Source organism: Hippocampus comes, unplaced genomic scaffold (genome assembly GCF_001891065.2).
Source record: "Hippocampus comes isolate QL1 unplaced genomic scaffold, H_comes_QL1_v1.1 scaffold74, whole genome shotgun sequence".
Classification (NCBI taxonomy): domain Eukaryota; kingdom Metazoa; phylum Chordata; class Actinopteri; order Syngnathiformes; family Syngnathidae; genus Hippocampus; species Hippocampus comes.
In genome coordinates, this window is record NW_017804812.1 from 676,840 (window position 1) to 701,699 (window position 24,860).

Here is a 24,860-nt window from a genome sequence, read left to right on the forward strand (position 1 = left end):
ATCATGTGTTTGTTTTGAGAGCTGAAGGAGAAGTCGGCTGGTGCTCCAGGGGATTGGGAGCAGCCAATGAAAGTCAAAGAAGACATGCAAAGCGCTCTTTCAGTCCAGCTATAGACGGATTATATGCAGAGGTCACTTGACAAAGAATTCCCCAATCGGTTAAACCTCTTTAATTTTAGTGTGCTGATCTGTGGACGTATTGGTTGAATGCAGTTGGTCCCCTTATGATCATTGCCCACCTTAGAGTGTTTCATTGTGGGAGGCCTAAGGCACACCTGTGCAAAAATCACATGGATCAATAATCAGAATCTTGATATGGGACAACCCCACAGTCTTTTTTCTTATTTTTCAATTGTAAAATACAATATGATAACGGAAGATTTGAAGGTACATAATGCAGACCATATTTCAAAAGTCGAGACTATGTTCATATACATTTTTTGTCGTTTGAAAATAATTTCTGTGCAATGGCGCCCCCTTGTGGCGAATTGCAGTTTTCTTCCATTCCCTGTTGCGTTGGTGGTAATGTGAGCAGATTTTAGAGCACTTAAATTTGGTCACCCTTCACTTTTTACAGCAATAGTAATGATATGGACAAGTGGTTACTAGGATTTTTTTTGGTTTATTAAAAAAAAAAAAAAGAAAAAAAGACAAGGTCCAAGTTTTTGGAGGCCCCACCCTCACCCCATCCCCCCCAGCTGGCTAGCTCCACTAAACAACCAGCAAAGAAAAACATTGCCAAATCAACAATTGATAATATACACCCCATATACAGCAATACATAGTGGTCTACCATGTTACCAATAATGCATAACCTCAAACGAGGCTTCAATTGAAACTGTCGCCACTGATAAGGTTCATTTCAACAGCAACTGACAACCAATGACGGTTGTGCGTGTTTTTTTTTTTTTTTTTAACTCGCATGGGTGGGCATCAGGTTGCTAAGGTAATGGAGGGAAGCCACTGACAGCTGCCTTTCACCTCCCAGCCACTGAGCTGATCACTCACATAACATAAAAAGTGGCTTCGCCCAACATTCGTCGACTGACCTGAACGCCCCTTTAAACCGATTTGACTTAAGTGCAAAGTTGAGGAGGCACTGACACACTTGCGCTTCACGCACACTTCCATCTGATAGTACAAGGTTGGATGGGTAATTGTTTCCTTGAAATGACTGATTCATTTTGGGCAAGTGAGCACGCAAAATGGTATGCAACTTGCTGATGAACCCTCATTGGAATACTGCTCAGATTACTTGAAGCCCACCACATAGTGCAGAATATAAGCCATTAATAGAAAGGGCTGTGTGTATGTGTGCGTGCATGGGAAGCCGCTTGAGCATTCATCCAATATCCTTGACATCCGTTGCTGAGTTCCATGCACTCGTGTACGCTTTGCTCTCCCTAGTAAGATAATCGTGCGGTGCGCACTAGTAGGGTCCAGGAGGCCTCTAGTGCATGACGCATACCTCGTGGATGGGGCTGATAGTGTTACTAGTGCAGCACAGTAGTTTGCCAGTAAGGTTTAGTTTCATACTATTTGGCCAAACGTGTTACTAGTAGTGGAAGAACGATTTAACAAATAAGACAGTGTCATTCTATGACTGCACTGTATTTTCTTCCTATGGAGGACAAAGTGAACCAGTACATGGTCTTTAAGATGGATATCAAGGATATCAAACACTGAAACAGCTTTCCATATGTGTGTGCCAGAAAGCCCAGCAGTGATAAGAGACAGCATAGAAAAGGTATCAAGGAGGAGTCGGAATGCAGCACGCCATCATCTGAGGCTACAGACACGACTCCAAGTGTAGCTGCAGGTCCGTGCTGTCCAGGAAGTCAGCAGAGAAGACACTCGGCGGTGTGTGCGGAGCCAGGGGAGTCAGGCTGGTCCCCCCGTCTCCTCCCCCTCCCCCAGTACTGCTCCCGCCGCTGGAGTTGGAGCTCCCCACCATAGAGATGTCCAGCCAGTCCATGCTGTCCAAAGCGGCGTCCCCAAAGTCCAGCCCTGCAGTGTGGGTTGAGAAGCCCAGGTCGGACGTGTCCATGGGGGAGGGCGGGTGGTCCAGGATGCCGGCGGTGCTCAGCATTTGGCTGTGGAGGTCGTCGATGAGCGTCAGACCGCCGCTGGGCTCCACACCGAGCAGCGTGGAGCTCACCAGGAAGTCCTCCAAATGACCTCTGCCCGTGCAGGGCTCCCTCGGCGGGGCAGGAGGGGAGACTAAGGGAGAGGTAGGGGTGGGAGGGGAGAGGTGCAGAGGGGACGGTGGGGAGGTGGGCGTGGGTGGGTCAGAGTGCAGAGGAGCGAGCGACGGGTCCGGGTTGGCCTTAAAACCTGTGATTTCTTTTTGAGGGCACAAAAGGAAACAAGTTCAAAAAAAATCGTGAGTATGTATCATTGTATGGAAACACAGCTTGAAAGTGTTTGCAACATTTTCGTACCTCCGCTCCTGAGAAGGATGTCAAATAGGTCGTCCATCTGCTGACAACTGACGTCGTTTCCCTGCAGACAGAAGAGACCGTATTACTTGGGAACGGTGTACACATGTATTAAAAATTTGAACACGTGCACCACAACACAAACTGCGGCAAGAAGAGATAAATGAAGTGCTGCAACAAAGCGAGAGAGCTCGAAAGGGAGTCAAAAGAAGGGCATCCAGTAGCGAAGGAGGGAGGACGTACTTTGGAACGCTGTGTAGGAAGAGAGGTGTTGGGTTTGGGGGAGGGAGGAGTAAACAGAGTGTGTCGGTCATAAGATGGACACACCCGCTCTGTCTGCCCGGATGGAGCGATGAGAGGAGAAACGAGAGGGAAAACGTCAATGAATGTGAGGAAGAACTAGGAGCGGAGAGGGAAACGGAGACGAGCGTGACGCGCGACGGTCGCGCCGACGGTACCTTGAAGGAGGAGATCAGGCTGCTTTGGCTTTCGCTGTCCGACAGGTCGCTGAAAAAAGGCTGTAGGGTGGGGGGAGCGGTCACGCACGAGCTGGGCGTTGCGACGCCGTTGATGTTCACGTGCCGGTCTCCTTTCACTTGCTGGGGGAGGTCATAAATAGCATGTGTCAATCAGCTGAATCGAAAATTTATTTCAATTATATGCAAGACAAATAGAAAAAAAGTGCGCGTTGATCATCGTCATCATCACAGAGATCGTCGTCGTACCTTTTTGATGAGCCCGCTCGCGCCCTGGCTGTCTTTCTGCTCTTGTGATTGCTTGGAAGTGCTAGGCAGCTTGTTCGGAGTCGACTGCAGTCTCTGTTGGGAAAAAGCCCAATGAAGGACGTGCGGTGTGCTCACAAGTACGTTTAGTTCCGACCTGTACCTGCAAAGTGACGCGTCCGTTGCTTTTGGTCTGCAAGGGCTTTCGGTTCTGGCTGTCCGCCGTGCTACTGGTGAGGGCGATCAAGTAGTGGTTGCCGTTGGTGTCGGTGACCAGTGTGCCGCCAGCCTTGAGGAGGTCTAGCGAAATAGCCTGAGTGTGAATCTGAGTGCCGTTCTGTTGGTTGATGAAGACTGGCGCCACCTAAAGGGGAAAAAAAAAAACATTTGAAAGGTATTACATACAAGTTAAAAGTATTTGGATGTGAGTTTCTTTCTCTTTTGTCCTGAAACAACAATTGGAACTGCTACTCGACTGATGTCATTTTTCAAGTTGGGGCAGAATTTGGGGATTCCTTCCTGTGCTCGGGTTGCCTGACTACTTCAATTCCACACGCTTTTGCTTTGGGCCACCGCGTCACACACGCCGGTCAAACTTGCCTCAGTCTCAGTTTCCTGCTTCACCTTCACCAGGCCATTGGGAGGCACGGGAGGTTGGATGGCCGAGGCTTTAATGAGTGTTTGAGGTTTAGCATCTGAAGACTTCTTGGAGTACTGCATAGGCTGGACCACTCTTTTGCTTTGGGCCTCCTCCCTTACACCCGTCTTACTTTTCTCGGTCTCAGTTTCCTGCTTCACCTTCACCAGGCCGTTGGGAAGCACGGGAGGTCTGACGGCCGAGGCTTGAACGAGTGTTTGGGTTTTCACATTTGGAGACGCGGTCCTCTTGTTGCTTCCTTCCCGCTCCGACGCCGCTCCTCCCGCCATCTTTCCCAGCTCCAGTTGCGATCTGAGTGTCTCCACCAGCCTTTGCTTCTGCCTCAGCATCCGGGTCAACTCCTCGATCTGCTTGTCCTTCTCCTGCAGCATCTGGTCTTTGTCCAGAGAGGATGAGTCCATGGCGACCACGGAGAAAGGCTCCGGGGGCTTAACCGAGCCGGGTGAAGACCTGTGGAGGTTGCATGAGCTCTGACCTTCTTCTTTGGGCTTACTGACTGGTTGGGAAAGAGGAGAGGTGGTGGATGGCTGCTGGGGTGAGGGATGCAGGGTGAGTTGAGTCAGTGGAGAGCTCACCTGAAGAAAAGAAAAAAACAGCACAAAACATCAAATATTTGGCGGAAAAGCCTGAGGGACAAGTTTTTGTGACTCAGTGCTCACCATCTCCCCAAACATGTCTCCATTACAGCTGGTTTCATCTGGACTCAGCCCCGCTAATGAGCGTTCAGATGGCGAAGGAGACACGGGCGGGCTGGAGCTGGTGCTGCCAAAACGTATGACTCGACCAGGAAAAGCCTGAGTCAGTGGGGACAGAGCCACCTTGAACCCTCCTCCCTCAGCCTGCGAGGGGTCGCTTCCCGCGGCCGGAACGTTGGTCGATGCAGAGGCGGCGCTCTGATGGATGGGTTGTAATACGTCGTTTTTCGATACGGCCGCCGGGGCGGCGTTCAGCTCTTGGTAGTGGCGAAGCCTCTCGATGAGATCGTTTTTGGTGCCGGAGACGGTCAGACCTCGCAGTTTCAGTTCCTGTTTCAACTCAGCGACCTGGAACAACAGCGGGAGGGACTCACTTTACTCAACAGAGTGGAACTTGTACAATGTTTTGGTTCACGGTGCCATAGGCAAATTCATTTTCATTCAAACTTTTTTGGTTGTTGTTTGTGTCCGTGTCCAGTGGTGTAGAACTACTCTGAAACATTCGGCGAGGTATTTATCAATTAGATTTTTGATGCTACTGTTTATCTTTGATATTAAACTCCAGTTCTGATCAATCCTGAGACCTGAACTTAGTATATATAGTACAAGGGGTCCCCCGGTTTACGACAGTTTCTCTCCAATGGCGGCAATGTAACCTAATATTTACTTTGAACTCATCCAGGTTGGCGGGCAAAGTGGTCGGTTTGGCCCCTCCCACCGAAGTTTGGCCCTGGCGTGCATTCCCATTCGTCGAGGTTGAGGTGCTGTTGGGGGCCGTGGGAACGTTGCGAGTGGGGGAAGGGCTGGGGTTCGTCGGGAGGGGCTGCTCTGGTGCTGGCCTGAGGGGAGGACACAAAACCAAATTTATGTAGATGACATCCAGTTCAATGCACGATAGCAGTTTAGGGAGGAGAGAATATCACCAACAGTGCGACTTGACACTCACTTTGGAGGCGCGGGCAGGATGGTGTGGTAGTTGTAGTGCTGCTGTTGCTGGCTGAGAATCTGTAACTGCAAGAAGAGCTGCTGCTGCTGGAGGAGTTTGGCGTAGGAAGAGTCCATCAGAGGCGGGCGCTCCTTGTCCGCCTTCTGGTCCGGAGGGATGTACTGGTGGTACTTCAGCTTCTTCACCTGCAGGTCATGGAAATGAGTTAGTGGAAGTGAGCACACTTGAGCCTTGTAAAAAGAGAAACAGGCTCGCTTACCTTGGGTTTGTTGTCCTTTGCTTTCTTGGATCTCAGCGGAGGACGGTCAGAGTTCGTCTTACTGTGAGACTGCAACCAGACATTGTGAGAATTTGAGAATTCCTTTCTGATTCGTCGATATTGCAGACACATTACTTTAGATCAATACTTAGTTTTGACAACCAATCTTAGTGCGCTCAAGAGACTGAGTTTTACGGTATTTAGAGTTGCCACACACATCGAGAATGAGAGAGATTCCCATCAATGAGTAATTCTCACCTTCAGCTGCCCAAAGGGTGTGCGGGGGGTTATGGTCCCGTTTGCCACTTTCACGGGTGGGGGTGAATCTGACCCGTTTGCCACAGGAGCAGGAGGAGGCTGTGGAGCGGCCTGCGTCACAAACTGAAGAAAAACAAAACATCTCACTCGTTGTCGATGAAAATACACACATTTGTTTCATCGTATTCTTGGACAGAACCTGTGTGGGGGACATGTCTCCATTCTGGGCGAGCACTTCGGAGGGCGATGGCTGCGGGACAGTACTCACAGGAGAGTCGTGATTGGCCAGCTGGTCGGGTGACAGCGCGTCACTGCTGTCTTCATCCAGAGAGGAGATCTCTCCTCCGGCTCCCTTTGGAGAATCTGTAACAGACAAAATAGATCCGGTGGTGTCACTGTAACTAAGGGGGCGGCTTGCAAAAAACAAGACCAAAAAGTTATTTTATTGTTGTATTGTATGTGTGTGTGTGTGTGTGTGTGTGTGTGTGTGTATAATATACCATGTTGCAAAAAAAAACAAAACAAAAGGACACCATGTTCCCACATAGCTTGTGACATTTCTCTGCTGTTGTGTAACACACAGTATGTGATGTTACAAATTTATGAGGAAACGTTTTAGTCACAATAATAAAATGCAGCGCATGAGTTCATGGGTGCAGATTCATGAAACGTACATGTTTGATGCGAAAGCAGATAAACCCCAATTGCCTGGTGTCATTAAAAAATAAAATAAAATAAAATTAAAAAAACATGGATGGAGACATAGTTACCAGGTGGTGAGTGCTGATCAGGACAGACAGACAGGATGTTCTTGTTCACCAGTTCGATGGGACCCGGTCTGTGAGAGATCTTGTCATTGAGGTCGTCGGCCAGCCGAGCTCTCTTTAGCTGCATCTGTTTGGCCTGCAGGGAGGGCTCTGCCGACGTCTCTGCAGAACAGACATGCGCAGGTAAGCCGTGTGCATATATAGGACGAAGACCCTTTCTCTTTTCACTAAAGCAGGGTAAATGTGGAGCGACACTCGGGGCTGAATTTGAGCCTTCGGTGTCAGGTTAATTGTGCATTAACTTTCTTTTTTTTCCCCATGCAAATCATAAAGTCATTTGAAAATGAAATGACAGACCCTCACCCTCCAGAATGTGCATCCTGACCAGCTCAGAGCGCTCGGGACGGCTCCGGATCTTCCTCTTGAGATAGTCTTCAGTCTGTCAAATAGCCATCACAACAAGCAGAGAACATGCGATGGGGACATTTGTTATTTCGCAGGCCTGGAATTTACTGCCGCTTTTTCTGGAGCAGAGGTTTTACAACAGTGGTACGTTTTTTTTTTTTTTTTTTTTGGGGGTACAAATTAGAGACTTACAAATCAGAACTCAGAATTCACTGTCGCATGTACGGGTACATGCAAAGGTAACTCATTTTTATGCATTATTTATTCAATTTTTAATTCAAGGGATTAACTCACCCTTGCGCGCTCCAGACTCCGCCGTTGCTCATGAAAGGCCGCCGGGCTCTTCAGTGCTACGGTGGGGGGGTAAAAATAAATGTTATAGAAAGTGGTAAATGTGACAAAATTGCTAATGGCTGAAGTGGCTGCAGAAAGGGAAGGTCAGAATTGTTATTCCGAACCACGCGGCGATGATGATGACGACGACGTGTGCAGGAGCAATAAGCACAACCTTTACAGACATGGGCCACGCATTGTGTCTTTTACATCACTGTCGGAAGTGTGGCAAATGTTCATATTTAATGTAACTTGCCCGCCAAGACTGATTTGAAAGGATGTTAAATTAAAAAAAAATCTTACTTAGAATAACCGAACGGGGTATCCAAATTGTGTTGTTTGAAAAAATAACTGCATTTAGGGAAGGATATTGAACAGACAGTGGCAGTTGGGAGTGTTGAAAGAGAGCTATCGTTTGATTGGTCAAGGGCTGGTGAAATCCATGCCCGGGACACGCGCGGTGTCGACATTCTGACCACGAGATGACACCCAGCGTGGGAGGGTGGGAGGCATTCCTCGTGTCACAACCCCACCGGCCGTTCTTAGAGGAGCGACATACCGAGCGTGATGTAACCAACGCCTTGACGTCACGACACGACGTTCTGTCGCAGTCACCGGGTGACACTAAATAACACGGAATGGGATGTTGACATTTCCAGTGGTATACGGTCACCTCTACGATCGAGTGTGCGCCGACTCCCTGTTGACTTCGAATATCATCGTGACACTTTGCCAGTGTGCATACTTTTGGATGTTATTATTCCTGTATTCATCGTCATCGCTCCCTCCACTCTGCGTCATCTGTTGTCGTCTTACCGCACTACTAATCTTGCTCAATGATTGTATTTTGTATTTATGTCCAAAATGAGTATTGTGTTGGAATGTCTTTTTTTGCTATTGCTACACACTACTGGAGAAAATATGGAACACAGAACAGAGAAGAGAGATAAAAGATGTTGATGCTGCGTATGTGCAAACAAAAACGTGCGAATGACTTCTGATTTTTCTCACTGGCATTGTGAATTCAATGTACGAGGCTGTGTCGTTTTGTTGTCAGCCTCAGTGAATATATATGCATTATTTTCCATAACAACTCAGAGAGAGTGCTTTTGACATTCATGTCATGTCTTTGAAGAGTCATCTGTGTCCCCGCAAAGTCAAGTCTATGAAGGTCGGCCGCTTGCAAGCAACAGCTTTTTTTCTCTTTTCATTTTGCCTCTGTACAGTGTCAAATTATTAACAACAAGGCAAGTGAAGCAAGTCCCTCGCTTCAGACCAAAAGAGACGGTCATTAATGAGAAAGTTTCTCAGTCACACTTCCCACGTTTGCAAACCACAATTTAACACTGTGGCTGAAGTGACAGTTTAGCAGGGTGTATGACCAAGAGGATCCAAGTTTCTCTTTTCTTGCTGCGCACCCTCAATGTCATGAGTTTAAATATTTGATTGGTTTGTTTTTTGTGCACTTTACGTGATCCTTCCATTGCAATAATTCAACATGGGGGCCTTGCTCCATTGGAGGTGGCAGTCAAAAAGGACTGTTGAGAACATTCATGATACTCGGAGCAAGAGAGCGCTCTGTTTAGTCTCCATTTGCACATACTGACAGTGGCGTATTACACCAAGACACTTTAATGAGATTGGCAGTGGGCCTTGTAACTTGTAAATGGCTGCACATAGGTTTAACTAAACCGACTTAAGAATGCAGAAACACACACAAAAAAAAAGAAAGACGCTGCAGTGCATTTTGCATGTTGACTCAGCTTCAATGCACCTTCATTTCCTTTCTGTGAACACCATTGATCTCATCTTTACTTCATGATCACTAGATTGAGAGTTCCGCGATCTTACGTGCCGTGCGGCTACATGCTTCTTTCTTTTTTTTTTTAAATCTTAACCTAACCCTACTCTCTGATGTGCAAAAACCCTGAAACAGGAAGTTGGATGCGGCAGAGGGGAAACTGCTCGTTTTGATAACGTATGTGCAGAAACTGAATGAGACTAGTTCAGAATTTAATGACTAAGACACACTATGTAGAGCTGAAGTCTTTTTGAAGAGACAAGGATGGCAGCTAAAGGGGGTTATCGTCATTAGTCACAACACCTTGCAGTAGACAACTGTAGTCTCATAGGTCATTGCACTTGCTCTTTGAATGGGTTTCTACAAGGCACTCGAAAGGCCTTTCTTACTATCTGTCATCAGCGTTTGGATATTGAACATATGTTAACACTTACGTGGCATGATCCCTTGACTGACCAGCTCCTCTCGCGTGCGCCTCTGTTGGAGTTTGAGCTGGAGGACTGCATGGAGACGGAGGAGGTGAGGGAGGACAGAAGGGCAAATCAGAGTTAGTCGGTGAGATGACCCCAAAAAAACAAAAAAAAAAACCAAAACCTAAAAAAAAAAAAAAAAAAAAAAAAAAAAAAAAAAAAGGGGGCTGCAGTTTGTTCTTTCTTATTGTCCCGCGGATCCAGAGTCCATCGTCCACATTTAAATTAATAAACCGGCCCAGGAATCCAGATGCCTTTGGTTTGACATGCAGAACACTTTCTAGCAGTTAGTTCTCCCTTCAACTCAGCCCAGTCTTTGTGAGGGTTTTTTTTTTTTTAAGGCGACAAAAGAGGCGGGTAGAAGGAGGGCATGAGTAATAATGTACAACACACTTCCTCTTTCTTATAGATTGTTGTTATAGTTTTCTGCCCATGTGCATAGATAGCCCCAAAATGCAACAAACCATCCGATGGTACGACAAAGCAAGATAAATCAACAAAAGAACAAACAAGATCATACTTTGGAAGAAAAAAATAATAATATGGCAATCGGTCCAGAATAAGGTCGATTGGGCCATCTTTTTTTAAAACAGGAAGCTCTAGTTACATAACACAAGAGACCGAGAAAGAGAACAAGACATAAGAGAACAAGCGTATATGTGTATGCATATATATATGTGTGTGTGTCTCTCTCTATTTATATATATATATATATATATATATATATATATATATATATATATATATATTATGACACACACACACATATACACACCAGCTGTCCCTGCTGAAAGAGTCCTCGTGTGAAGTTGAACATAGCACCAAAGCTTGCAATTCAAGCACGCCTCTATCAGCCTGCTAGTTTGAGGACAAGCAGCACCTGTTACTTTGCGCTGACAAATTGACAATATTTGTACTGGTCAGTGCCAGCAAACCGTCCGCGCCGCCGCATTCGCGCTCTGTTATGACAAACGTCTGGCCGGCAACACCGCAAACGCCAGGAATTAGCTTAGGCCCGCGCACGTAAATGTCCTTCCTCGACTCGAAAGCCTCCCGAGTGATCTCAACTGCTCTGTTTTATTTACAAATGTATACACACTGCCTCTTTGGGGATCAGACAAGCACAAGAGATTCACCCTTCTAAGTAACGACACGTCAGTTCGCATTCACCAATGTAAACACCGAGACCGAAACACAGCCACGCGTCTTCAGTTAAACTGTACGCCTGCAGTTGTGCAGCAGCTCAGAGATTAATTCTCCCTAAGAAGTAAACACACTTAAGAAACTCACGTGCTGCCCAAGTGTGCCATAGAGGAGGAGGCCGCGTAAAAAGGAGGGTGCCATGCTAACGGGCACTTCCCGAGATTAAGTTTATTCTGGGCAAGAGAACCTTACACTTTACCTGGACTTTTATCTTGGCATCTGACCGACGCCTGATCCCCTTTCGCGAACGCAGGAAACACCACCATTTAACTGAATTATTATTTGTTGATCCATTCCTTGTCACTTGGTGGACCCGCCCCTCAATAATTGGCGAAACACCAAGAAAACAGTTCCAGTTTCCACAGTGCATCTAAACAACGTTAACATCGTTTTTCACTTTGACCTGCGGGGTATGTACACACTGTCAGTGATGATGTTAATATTGGCAAACTCTGGAAATCTGTTATAAGCAGACGACACATTCAGTGGCTTCACACTATTCCATTCATCTGTGAAAGTCGACAAGAAATACAACGGATCAAGATACACAATAAGCGGCAGAGGAGCTCTGATCGGACGCCGCCATTTGAAAGCGAGCGTAGGATGACGTCACTGCTCATTTAAGTCAAGACAGAGCACGCGCAGACCGGACGAAGCTTGGCTGCACTCGTTCGGATTGGCCAAAGTCATATATTGGCGTTGTGAAAGCGAATGAAATTTGGGTGTTTATATGGAGTATTTTCATTCCATTTGGTCACTTGGATTCATTCTCATCGGAATACACGGCTACATGTAAATTGGCCAAATCTGCTTGCGGGTCATGTACTGTGTTGAAAGTATTTGCTAGGGATAGAATATGACATTCTTCCAACCATTACTTTCGAACTCCAGTTAACTATTTATATCACGCAAATGCGGACCTAATGTGAAGACTGAACACAAATCAGCTCGGATGTCCTGTGCCTCAACTAAGTGCATGCGGCGATGGATTGCCCACCTTCTTTCAGGCTATGATAGACATGTCTATCATGATCCATCCTCACTCCCACCTTGTCCATGTCATTGCCCATTGGAGGAGAACCCAACGGGGAGCGTTCAAAGGACAGGCAATGGTTGGTGTCCAGCATAATCATATAAAATGGAGATGAGTTAGTTGGCAAGCATTTAACTTCAAAGCCACCTTCCTCTTCTTTGATTTGACAAAATAGCCCAGTTGTCCCTGTAATAAGCGGTCTTGGGGCGGTCCCGGAGAAAACGTGAGCCAAATGTCCTATCGAGGTCCGGAGCAAGCCAGGGCAGAGCTTTAAAAATGAAAAGGGAGGGAGGCTCCTCTTTCAATGCGTCGCTTCTCTATCAATATAATCGATTGGTCTGCCTCGCCGTCTCGCGCCTGCGTTCCCACTCTCTTCTCCGCAGTGGCGGCCGGCAAGTCACGATTAGGGCTGCCAAGTGAATCTTCCCCCTTGAAGGCTGTAGAAAAGAAATCCACAGGGCGAGTCGTGGGCAGGAAAAACAAGCCGTGGGAGGAAGAGAGGACAGCAGAGAGCTGAGCAGTGCCCAGTGAGCCTCTGCTGTGGCTGCGGCTCCTCCTGTATCTCAAGCGAGCGCTTGCACACATGCAGTAATGTGCGCGCGCACACACACACACACACACACACAGGCAGGGGAGCGTTGCCAATAAAGTTCTCTTGCTCAGCTGTTGCCATTCATTCAATGCTACAGGCGGAGGCAGGCAGTCATTTACATACTGACACAGCGCTTGCGGAGCAGAATCAAGCGCCGTCATCATCGCTCTTAAACAAGAGTCGCAGTCAGAAATTCCTTTTCCCAATTGGCAACTGATACAATTTGTCAAACTTGGTTGAAAGGCGCAAGTGATAAGTCAGACACTTGATTAATGGGACTGTGAGTGCTGTGTTTATAGATTTTTATACAAACGCGGCACTCGTGGTAAAGATCAAGAGGAATGACTATCGAATGTGGAAGCTTTGGCTTCCTGGTCTTGTAAAAAAAAGTGACTGCAGTCCTGTTTCACCGACAAAAAGGCCGCGGGGCGTGCTTGAGGCTGACGGTAAATTGCCTCCCCTATACGCTCCACCCTCCACTCTGTTTTAAATAGCATGACCAGCTGGCAGTGAGGGGGGGCTATATTCAGCGTGGGATCACCTGTGAACTTACAGGGTAAGGTTACTTTCAGGAAAACACACACATAAACTCAAAGGCCCATATCCTAAGAATGAATGAATGGTTTCGTGAGCCAAAACACTGTTTCTATTTCATATGCAGCACAGAGCAAAGTTTGTGAATTCATAAAAGAGTACTATCTAACACACGCAGACATAAGCGACCAGCACGGTCAACCACTACATCACGCAGGTGACTCACAACACCCTCACGCAGAACTAACAGCGGCCCTGGACGAGAATACCTCACAAGAAGGCCTCAGTGTTTTCAGTCCAGCTGCTCACAGTCTGATTCACAGTCTGGACAGCGCGCGCACTCACACACACAGACACACACACACCAAGGGGTGACAACACACATTGGTACAAGGAAGTAGCTGTGTGGGCGGAGCAATATAAACAACACAGGACTCATCGATTATGTCGCAAGTGATTTTTGGGACACCGCATCAAGAAAGGCCCTGGATTGCCTCCAAAACGCCCGTGAGGATAAGTGACTCGGATATTGAATGGATGGGAATGCTTGTGGCAGAGATTTGACAAAATCTGTGGAAATGACGTCAAATCGCAATATGACATCATCCGGGTGCCGCGCTTTCGGTCGGTGGGGATTTTTCGATTGATCACAGTATCTCAAAGTGCTCTCGCTGTATTTACAGAAAAAAATAGTTTTAGATAGCTACTGAGCTTGGAGATGGGAGCAGAGGAACATTCGCACGTGATATAAATAAAACAAACGCCTGCCCTGCTCGCAGAACTGCAGAGGAAAGGGTAAGCTAACATTAGCATGCGTGTTTAATTTGTGATTTCTCGCCGGGTATCCTCAAATGTTAACAACTATACTAAACTCGATCAAAGGGCGACCAGCTGTTCTGGTTCTCCTTGCTTGTTGTTTATTTGAGCGATCTCACTCTTATTTATGGGTTCAATCCCATGTGGCTTTTTCAGTTTCTCACAAAACTATTTGGAAGGGGGGGGGGGGGAAAGACAGTCCCAAGTCAAGTCAGAGCAGCAATGATCAGAGTAATAACGATGCGAGCCCTTACTTTGCAGTCAGAAAAGCGTGGGAGGTAACTGATGCCGTTTTGCAATGGTTGAGAAGATACAGAAGACGACTGTAATAGGGCTGCTCCCATTAGGCAAATCACTTAAGATGCACACCAGAAACAGAGTCCCAAATTTCGCCTGCATTTATGCGCAGTTTGAAGACAATTTAACAGTCAAAAACGTTTCGCGTAAGCCGTGGCAAGGGCTATCATAGCTAAGACTTTTGAGAACATTCCATGAAAGGTATTTGGCCTTGGACATTCTTATCTGGCTCTTTATTTACCCTCCACTGAGTGACATTTTTTTTTTTAAATAAAAGAAATGTGAGCAGCAATACTACACTGTCTGACGGACTTCCTTTGGATTCGCAAATGAACCGCAATGCCTCCTCCGCAATTTTTGGAAGGTCATTTTAACCTGGACCACTTGGGAGCTGAGTCTTAACAATAACTCCTTGGCAAATAGTCAATACTTGATAAGATTCGGTGTCAAGGAACCTTAAACTATTCCCAACAGGCCAGCACCGTAACCCTTTTCTGTGCACCGCTTCCCGTACATTTTTCAAGTTATTACAAACGCTACACCGAAAGCATTCCAAATGTAGTAAACACACCTCATCCCGTAACCGCTAACGAACAAGACCAAGCAAGCCTCAATCAACCCAACGGCGCACTAAAGGGGATCGTGTCAGAAATGCAGCAGTCTAAGTGAGAATGTCTGTCCATAAATAGAAGAGGCTCATGTTTTCACTTGGCCTGCAGAGGATAAGTTATCCATGCAGTGACTAGCAGTGAGGAGGAGAGGAAATATATTTATATGAAGTATTTTCCAGGCTACGGCTCAAGCTTAGTGCCAATGATCCATCAAGAATTGTGTTCAACCTCAAGAGGTCCACGGTGCTCTCGCTCTTTTTTATTTCCTTGCTGAAAGGACTTCCAAATGAACTCCTGTTTTAGTGCTGAAGGCGACGCACGGCAACATGCAAAAAAAAAATAAAAAATAAAATCCCCAAAACAATTAACAGAACCAAAACACGAGGCAGGCGAAGTGTCAGTCACACCAGCTATTAACATTCCAGCCGAGAAAACAGACGGTGTTGTTCTCCTTTATTTCCTGGTTTCCTCCCTTCTGGGCCTGCTGCAGGATTTACCAGCAGTGTTTGCATTTGGCCGGAACCCAACACATCAACTTTTGGGATTTATTATTGTTGAACTACTGACATTACTTGGGACTGGGAAGAAACAAAGCCAGAGAAATATGGAGCATGTTGGCGCAAGGGTAGACGGAAAAAAAAAAAAAAAAGACAGTGAAGCATCGAGTGAAAGTGTCCATTTTGGAACCACGATGCCTCACTCAGGAGAACGTGCCTGCTTAAGCTGTCGTCAGATGCATGACGAGACACTCGACGAAGCGTCGAATAAGACGCCCGAATGTAATCGGAGCGATAGAAAGGCGGCACTTAATCACTTAGTGTACTCCCTCCATGTTTGTACTGGAAAGGCCAACGTACCGCCAAAGCCATCGAGTCAACTCCTTGCGCATTTGCGAATGAAGCCAAGGGAATCCAAAAGATATCGGAAGAATGCTCTAGTTCCACACAGCCATCCAGTTTCCAGAGCGCTTTTCCTCATGAAGGCTCGTGGGTGAGCTAAATGGCAGTTCTAGAATTCCCGACTCAAGTGCCAAGTGAGAGATTTGTTTTGTTTTTTTCATCCAAACACACGCTAGCGTTGATGCCACCGTTTCATTTAATTAATACGAAGAAATCAACCAATAAACGTTTGTGTGGAAAGACACCGAGGCCCGTCACCTCCAGCCACAGATTGGATATAAACGTGTCTCATTTTGTCACCGTGGCGACATTTTAAAGGTGACGAAAATGAAGCTGCTGTTCTGTGGATGAAGAATATTTGCACTCAAAAAGTCCAAAGTACACCAGCTGGACACAAGAAGACTTTGGAAGCCACCTGAGTGCTGATCATTTTTTAGCGGGTCTTGGAAAGTTGAAGCGTTCTTTCTTAAGCAGGGCTGCAGTTGCAACCTTCACTTTTTGTCGCCGCGCGTCCATGAAAGCGGTCCAACTGAGGTCTAAATTGAACACTGTTGAAGGACGCTGCGCAGAATGAAATCCAGACGCGGAGAGGCCAGCTGGCAGCTGCTCCGACATAATAACACGGACCTTCGCTATACACCAGCACGGACCCGAGATGAAGCTGTTGTGAACGCATGGGAAATTCCGAAAGAAAGAAGAGTGAACACAACAGCAGGACGACAAGGTTGGGCAGTTTGTCACAAGCGGTTGCATAATTCCAACATCTGAAAGTAATTTTCTTTGTCCCAAAGCCCCCTTAACCTCCTGCCCTACTTGCAGATGAACTTTGCTCGCCATGTTTCCCCTTCAACTGGTTTTCCAATTCAGTCGCGCTAAAACGGACTGAGGGTGGGGGGGAAAAGGTCTTACGAAAAGAGTGCTGCATCAGTTTAGAAAGAGAGAAGGTTTTTGGCCAGGCCTAACTAATTCTCTTTTAGACACGGCGTGTGTGTGTGTGTGTGTTCTTTTTTCTTCAAATTGGTCTGCGGTATTACAGTCCTCTTCCTATTTCTTTCTGTAACATCCCAAAAAATAAATAAATAAAAAATAAATAAAAAATAAAACTGCACACTGACTTCTTTCCCTCAAGCCAACCTTTAAGATTTGTACACATTTCTATTATTGTTATTATTTTTTTGGGTGTGTGTTAAAGGTGCCCCATGAATAGGCCCCCAAATACCTCAATATACTTCTTTGTATAACTTCTGAATAAACGTTGCCAAAGACGCTTGTTTTCATGCGTCAAAGAGTGGCAGTAACGCACCTAAAACCAACATAAAACAAAAAAAATGTCAGTCAGAGAGGTTAAAAGGCCACTTAGTTGAGGCACAACATCTTTAAGAGGGCTCAAACGCCATCGTTTTAAAACACTTGCCCGGACAAGTGATTAATTGCAGCAATTATCCAGTTGGTGTGCAAAAGCTAATCCTAACTTTTGTTGTGCAATATATGCAAGACAATTCGGACAAATTAAAGTCTTGGTCAAACACTTTCAGAGCAATCATTAACACTTCCACATGCTTTCATGGTGGTTTGCGGACTGCACCATATGATGACGCATGATTTCAACACTTTGGAAACCTTAAGGCGTATGTTCAAAGCGTGTTGTTTCTTCAGCGGCATGAGTGGGCTTGCGTCTGTGGGTGTGCGTTGGCCATCGCTCCTGTTGTTGCTAGGAGCAGAGCGCCGAAGCGCCGCTGAGATCTGATTTTGGCTCATCCTTCACTTCTCATTATCCAACAGGGCTTTCTTTTGTATCGCAAATCAAAGTATGCTTAAGTATGTGTACTGGATGTGTGCAAGGGCTTGTTGAAATACGACACCGTCGGGGCAGGAGGGCTGGCAAAGCCTGTACGTGCACGTCCGTGATTCCAAAAAGTGCCATGAGCTAGGTAGCCCGCCTTGGGTGATGGTAAAAGTCTGTGTGTGTTGGGGATGGGACGCTGTTGCACAAACGTCGGCATTTATTATACAACAATGTCGATCTTGGCACATGCTGCCCCTCGAACTGCAGTTGTTCAAGTTCATTCAAGTCCCTGTCACGGCAAATTGGTGCATCACAAGCATGAACGGCAGCCAGGATGTACAGGATCGATCGACCTTTCAATTCAAAAACAATGTGTTTATTTACCCAAATATTCCAAAAAAATGACATTCTAGACCTTTAACTTTAATCCCATGATACCGCAATATTTTTGCTCACGTCAATATCCAACATCGATCTACACCTAAATGTCATATAAAAACAATAAACACTTTCAACATGGTGACACTGGACAAATCCTTAAAAGTCAAAGCCCAAAAAAGTAAGTGCAGATCTATCGTACTCCGAGGTCTTACAAGACCCCTTTTCAAACTTTTGTGCAACAACTTTGGTTGAATTCCAAAGTGCATGACCTCAGCGATGTTCAACTTCAGATGTTCCGCTGTAAAGATTATGACCTCATCTTGGCAGTGAAGTCAGGACAAACGTTGGTTGCACAGCAGTCATAGCCCCACAGGCCGGTCTCTTTTCATTACAACTCAAGACTTTTTTTTTTTTTTTGCCATGCTAAATCATCCTTTTTCAAGACATGGAACTATTTTCCTAACCCATTCTTCCCCCTTCTAGTCTGACAGAGTGCTGTGTGGCTCTCCGCTATTGGCAGCCTCCCAATCCGTTACATAACAATGTTCCCCTAAAACGTAGAATCTCACCGAAGAGTCTAAACGCACTTCCGACTCCAGCATGTTGCTATCTGTACATTTTAGGTGCGAGGATGAAAACCCCTTCGGATTCCTATCAGCCTCAACCCAGCCCTCATTACCTAACATCCCCATGTCAGCTGAACCTATCTATTGTCATTATGCAAAAGGGCGGGGAGCAAGGGATGCGATCTGTATCTGTCTTTGTTTACATGCCAGGATGATGTGGGCTACAGAGGGAAAAAACAAAACAAAACACTGATGGAATTTCAGCATCAAGTCCTCCCTGCGTCTTGCCAGTGCGGGCTGAACTGAGAGCATCTGAACACGGTGGCATTAAGGAACCAAAATGAAACGCTTGGCCTTTTTTTAAGGCCGTGGTGGCACATGGGGGAGAAAATAAATTACAAGTGTCAGATTAGAGCAAAGCCTGTGTTGTAATTGGAGCTCATTGGGTCATTTCATCCCTCACTTCTTTATACCAATCGGCCTAACATATGATACATGTCGGCTTTAAAATTGGAGCCACAATCATCCCAAAAAAAAAAAAAAAAAAAAAAAAAAACAACCAGAAGACGCAAAGTCATCAGTCTAACATGTATGCATGCATGGATGCATGCAAGCAATCTCACCACACCCGTACTCAGCAAGCAACTACGAATTAGAATCCGCTACGTGACTTCTCCAGCAATGCCGTCGTTTAAAATACAAATAACTTGACACTGACGTTACCTGACAGGAGAGTCATATCCCTCTGGACCATGCCGAAAGGAAGCGTCACCCTCCGGGAGAGATTAGTTTTTCATCCTTCCAACACAGGCATGGTAAACAATGTGCAGAGGGGGAAAAAAAAAAAACTTCACAGATGCAACGGCAAAGTGTTGCAGAAAAGTCACATAAAACACAGCAGCCACTCACTCCACAGGTTGCACCTCACGTTCCCTTTCTGTCGACTGTCTACAAGTGAGTGCATGCCCCGGCAGAGAGGGCGTGTGCAGGTCGGAGTGGATGACAAGGTCCACCAATCAGTCTCCATCTCTCTCAAGAGTTTTTTTTTCTTGACATTTTTAACTTTGCAATGCCATTTACAAAGAGAGAATAAGCACTCCTAGTCGGTTGTCACTATATAACTTTTATGTAGATATAAACAAAAAAGCCTCGTCTTTTTCACTTGCACACATTCGAGCTTTTCATTTTCCCCTCACGTTCCTTCGGTTCCCTCTCCGCAGTTATGCAATCGTGACGTTTCAGACACCCCGCCCCCGCCCTCCTCCCTGCACGTCCTTCTTATAGCTTTGCTGTGCGGCGCACCGTCCCATACACCAAAAAGCTTCTTCAACTTCAACACCAATGAGCACATTTAAAGCGCTGGTTAACAGGAAAGGTTTTTCCAGCCTTGTTCTCGTTTGATCAGAGACAAAACACACAATAAATCTTGCAGTCTGTTTATTGCTAAGGAAAGGATCCTTGCGCAAAGAATGCTATTGCATAACTTGGGTGTGAGATAGAAAGCTTTGATCAGCTTTATGGTGGCATTCCGCTTTGTCTCCCAGCCAACACTACAGTATGCATGCGCACATGCCGCCTGAAAGCATCTGCGAGCGTGATTGCTTGCAAGACCGCTTGCTGCAACACGTCCGCCTTGCGCCGCTAGATTGGAGTAATAAATAGACTGATGCCAACAGAGGATGTTCAGCATTGGGGAGAGCTACCCGGAAGCTCTGTGTTACCGTGATCATAGGCTTGAGGACATTTCTTTGATATACTGTACTTTTAATAAGCCGTGATAAAATGTTCAATAATGAAACGTCTCAAATCCAATCTAATGCATTCACAGATGAAAGGTGAGCCGTGATAAAATGTTCAATAATGAAACTCAAATCCAATCTAATGCATTCACAGATGAAAGGTTTACAAAATTCCAGTGGTTATGAGTCATTGTGGATGACTCCGCCGCTGCTGGAAGTCCCAAAATGTGGTAAATGATTTACAAATCTATCCTTGCCCAATTCCCCTGCAAGGCAAATTCACAAGACTTCAAACAACCGTGTCTCCGCTCTGCAGGGAGCAACACAGAAGTCGCATATGGACAGGCACAGTATGTACTCCAATCTGGATCAATGCAGAAAGACAATGGACACTGTTAAACCTGGCAGTATTTCACCATTGGCGGGAGGGCCACAGTCAACATAGGGAATGAATGCAAATCTTTGTGTGTGTGTGTGTGTGTGTGTGTGTGTGTGTGTGTGTGTGTGTGTGTGTGTGTTTGTGTGTGGTCAACACAGAGTTTGACCAAACAATGTCATTGACGGTAAACGGAATGCTAGGCACGAGTTTGCAACCACAATGTTGTTTGTTACCTGTGGAGGCCTCAAAATGAATCCGTTTGACAACTCATCAATCATCAAATTCACGGACAGCTATTTTAATCTTCAAGTAATCGTTTGAAGCCGTGAATTTAAAATTGCCCAATTCGTCTAATTTCAGCCGTCAACATGAATTATTCTCCGATTTCTGTAGTCCTAGTGATTAAAATTTTTTCCCTCTCCTGTTCGCGAAGAGGGAAAAAAAATTGTCCAACTGGTACATACTGGCACACAGCGCATCGATTGGTCAATGGAAGCACTGGCTCGTCAATTTTCCGTTCGTGGCAGGCTCAGACATCCTTGCCTTACTTTTGGTCAAGAGGAGCAAAAATTCGGAGTCAAATTCCCTCTGCTTCTGAGAATTACTTTTTTGAGAGAATTACATTTGAGAAAAAAAATAAAACAAAAAAATCTCAACAAAATGGAGGAAATAACTCCAAATGTCCGGCACAGAGGACAACACTTAAATAGTAGACTTAAATACAGTTAAATTAATTCCGACATCATCTCAATAGGTTCCAATGAGACTCGCAGAAAATGTGCTCACAGCATTTCAAGCCAAAACCTGCTCAATAAATAGTATTTTACACTTACTTTTCCTCTTCCCACAAAGGTGCTTGCACTGAGAACCCATTTTCTTTTATGATGTAATCAAAGGGACCTCGGCCACACCCCTTCATATTTGTCCTCTTTGAAAAAAATCCCAAAATGTCCACTGCGGTACACAACGAGACGCTTGTATCTGATTGATGGGAGATATTGACAAATGTCCTTCACAGAGGACAAATGCTTAATTCCGGTTTAGTTGGTGTTTTTAACCAATACCAAATATGTCAACAACAATAATTGTCTAATGAACAGTTATCTGGAAAAAAAAGGTCTTTGGATTTCTCACTCTGCTGAGGAAAATTCTCCGTTAAAAAAAAAAAAAAAAAAAAAAAGAAGGCTGTTGTCCTCTAATCGACTGTAAAAGAGAAAAGCCTCGCTTACATTCCGATGACCTCACTCTTTGACTCACACGCGCACGCAAAGCTTGTCCCCAGTCTTTAAACAACCTCCATGCTGAGGTAAACTGTCCACTGAGAAATGAACAAGATGTACAAACACACTGACATTTACCTTTTGGTTCTGGCAGCAGCCCCCCCCCCCCGCCCCCCAAACGTACTATTTTACCTAAACATTTTAGAACATGTTATCTGTTAACATTTAATACACTTGAAACGCAGGCAGAGAACTTAAAACCAAAGAGAGCAAACCGCAATGCTACGGGAAATGTTTGATGTAACATTTGAGCATTCCTGGCTGTCACACAAACGTAAATAGACATTGACCAGTGAAAAATCTAACTCAAATGAAGTCAGATGAGTCACACAGAACATACAAATGTAATAAAAAAGGCCACAGACAACACCAAACCCGTGTAAGGAACTGCTTTCTGCTCAGAGTGATTTGTTGAACAGGGGATGGAAAAAAAAAAGGGTTGAATTTGGTGGGATGCTACGTTGTTTTTGTAGTTTGACGGCATCAAGAACTCACCATTCTTACGTTCCTGCAGCCGCAGCTCCTTTGCAGCAGGCTGCAGGGACAGCTCCTGGAGCTCGCTGGTCACTGCCTCGCTTTGCGGGCTGTGGGTGGAAACACCCGCCCCCGTGACTTCCATGCTGTCGGCTTGTGGCTGCAGCATTGTCAGGGCGGCGTGAAGACCTGAAACCAAATACACTTTTATATTGAAATTACATCCCAATTGCATGTTATTCATGGCATATTAAGGCAACAACTGCCTATAAATAAAATCAGAATGCGCTCTGAATATTACTGGCCAGCACAGTAGAAAACACAGAAGTATTTTTTTTTAATATTGGCGAAAAAAAAGCTTGATTTCAGTCATGCTCGTGCACACACGCTTCCTAGACGTCTTAACATGGACGACGAGCAGACAGAGGGAAAGACAAGTGCAGCAACATATTTTCGATTTCAAGCATCAAGATCAGGAGCGAGAGGTTCCAGCTTGCTGAGTCATGAGCGGGAATCAGGCTTACCAGATTCACTTTATCTTAAAAGGGTGTGCTCCCATTCCAGCAGGTTACATCTGTTGAAGAAGATCAAAGAGACAAAAAGCATTCTTCAATACTTATGGCCATCATCTTACTCCGATCCTACATTACTGGGCGTCCAAAATTTTCTTGCCGAGGTACCCCACAGGATGGTACCATTCTCCCTCAGCGGGGATTGATCACCAACACCCCTGTGCCCGAAATCAGCTGTGCTACTCATCCACCACACATATACACACACACACACACACACACACACACACACACACACACACACGTTGGATGTTTTATTTTATGACTCCATGCTTTAACTTGGGCACACTAACTTCATCCTCCATTGCAGCCAGGTCATCATAAAATGAGAAACTGCTTAAAAAACGTTAACCCACTCCATGAGATGCTGTAAGAAGTTGAAATACTGGACATCATATGAAACTTCAGAAAAAGTCACGGTTCTGACTTCCAAATTTAAATCTAATCCGGAGGACTTGTCGATGACATACAGATGTGGTTCATGACCAGCCAACGTTATATGCACATGAGCTGGTGGTACGCTGGACGTCATATGTTGTGGATGCAGTCCAATGCTCATTGTTTTGCCCCAGACTGCACCGCTCCAGCACTAATTCATCATCATCATCATGAAAATAGTTGATGCGTGTACATACGGGTACAGTGCATCATGTATGTGCATGTTTAGCTGTCACCTGTTTACTTTAATATTACCGGTACAGCAATGTATGAAGATATTTGTAAGCATTTAAAATGCTGTGAACAGAGTTTTGGGATCATAGTTTGTTGTATAGATATGGTTTAAACAATTATGATCCCTTTTAGTGTTAAATACACACATCATCACTGAAGATGCTTTTGTAATACACGTTTTGAATCGTAGAGAGACTTTTTATTTTTAAAAAAATCTTTATGGCGACCACATTAATCAACCAACTGTCCGAAATGATTCCCAAAGCAGTGGCCGTGAAATATTTGACAAGTGTTCGCTCAAGAGTCCACGTTGCAGGAGGCCTGTCCGTAGTTGTCATGGGCGAGCAACAAGCCTACAGCTGTCACTGACCAAAACAGACACACGAGCTACGCTATTGTTAGCTTGCCGGGTGGGAGTGAACCCCAGCTAACCAAAGACAAACCAGACGACAACACACACAAGTATCATAACAATTCATGTGTAGCATCAGTATAACAACTATGCACGAGAAAAAAACACCGTCTGATGATGAAACCGGTTAGGCGTCCACGCTCGCTTCACTGATCCAGCCCAAGTTAGCAAAACCAGATTAGCATGCCACCGCACACTGCCACTAATTCCTAGCTAACTCCCTGGTTACTGCTCGCGTCTATCACGCAGTGGTTTTCGAGATGACGCACTATTTAACGCCGTAATTGCGGTGTATCAAATATGTCATGACTCTTACTCATCATGCTCGCTAGTGGTATGTTTTCGCCTGCGACGATACAGTTCTTGACACCCCGGCCGCTGCACTTCCTGATGACAAAGAAACTTTAACCGGAAAACCCTCCTCTATGTGGTGGAACTCTTCAAAACGTCTCTCCTGCTGAATTGTCGCCACTGTTCTGTGGGACTATAATATTCTGTTGCCATGAACGCACATTAAAAAAATATACGATTCGCTATGCTAAATTTTATTGCAAACGTGGTTAATGTAATTTGAACACATGTGAAGGAAGCAGATATTTGCTTCAAGCTATTTGCTTCCGCCTAGTGTCACATAAATGTATTGCAGGTACTGAACTGAGCGTCAGGGTGGCAAACAACGGCCCAGTGGTGCTTTAAAATACGAATGACGAAATTTACGGCTATTTTTTTTTTCGCAAAACGAGCCGTCATTCGGCTGATTTGCTTTGACTTCTGCACACTTGTTTGTCTGTTTATTGAACACACACAAGTACATTTTTCAAGATGGGGATTCTAATGGGTATGAGGATATCATATCAAATGC

General features: G+C 45.4%; 1 protein-coding gene across 4 annotated transcripts; it reads right to left on the minus strand.

Annotated features, from left to right (window-relative positions):
- Positions 1–898: 898 nt before the first annotated feature.
- Positions 899–24,533, minus strand: mrtfab (myocardin related transcription factor Ab). 4 transcript variants are annotated; one of them, XM_019863716.1, is made up of 20 exons: positions 24,315–24,533; positions 22,867–22,916; positions 22,364–22,531; positions 9,717–9,782; positions 7,443–7,498; positions 7,101–7,182; positions 6,747–6,905; positions 6,176–6,339; positions 5,977–6,099; positions 5,719–5,787; positions 5,460–5,644; positions 5,181–5,352; positions 4,478–4,861; positions 3,761–4,393; positions 3,324–3,524; positions 3,164–3,256; positions 2,897–3,037; positions 2,682–2,774; positions 2,442–2,502; positions 899–2,343 (listed from the first exon to the last, which is right to left on the minus strand). In XM_019863716.1, the coding sequence occupies exons 3-20, from the start codon at positions 22,509–22,511 to the stop codon at positions 1,790–1,792; spliced, it is 3,384 nt and encodes a 1,127-aa protein (XP_019719275.1). In that variant the 5' UTR covers positions 22,512–22,531; positions 22,867–22,916; positions 24,315–24,533; the 3' UTR covers positions 899–1,789. The 4 variants fall into 4 exon arrangements, with proteins under 4 accessions (XP_019719275.1, XP_019719289.1, XP_019719282.1 ...); XM_019863730.1 differs by having other exon boundaries at positions 7,107–7,182; positions 24,315–24,531; XM_019863723.1 differs by lacking the exon at positions 2,682–2,774 and having other exon boundaries at positions 24,315–24,529.
- Positions 24,534–24,860: the final 327 nt, after the last annotated feature.

Coding starts and splice junctions, on each gene's coding strand:
- mrtfab (XM_019863716.1), bottom strand. CDS start 22,511: ATGCTGCAGCCACAAGCCGACAGCATGGAAGTCACGGGGGCGGGTGTT. Junction 6,906..7,100: donor GCACATTCTGGAGGGTGAGG/GTCTGTCATTTC, acceptor TCTGTTCTGCAG/AGACGTCGGCAGAGCCCTCC. Junction 6,340..6,746: donor TGATCAGCACTCACCACCTG/GTAACTATGTCT, acceptor TGTCTGTTACAG/ATTCTCCAAAGGGAGCCGGA.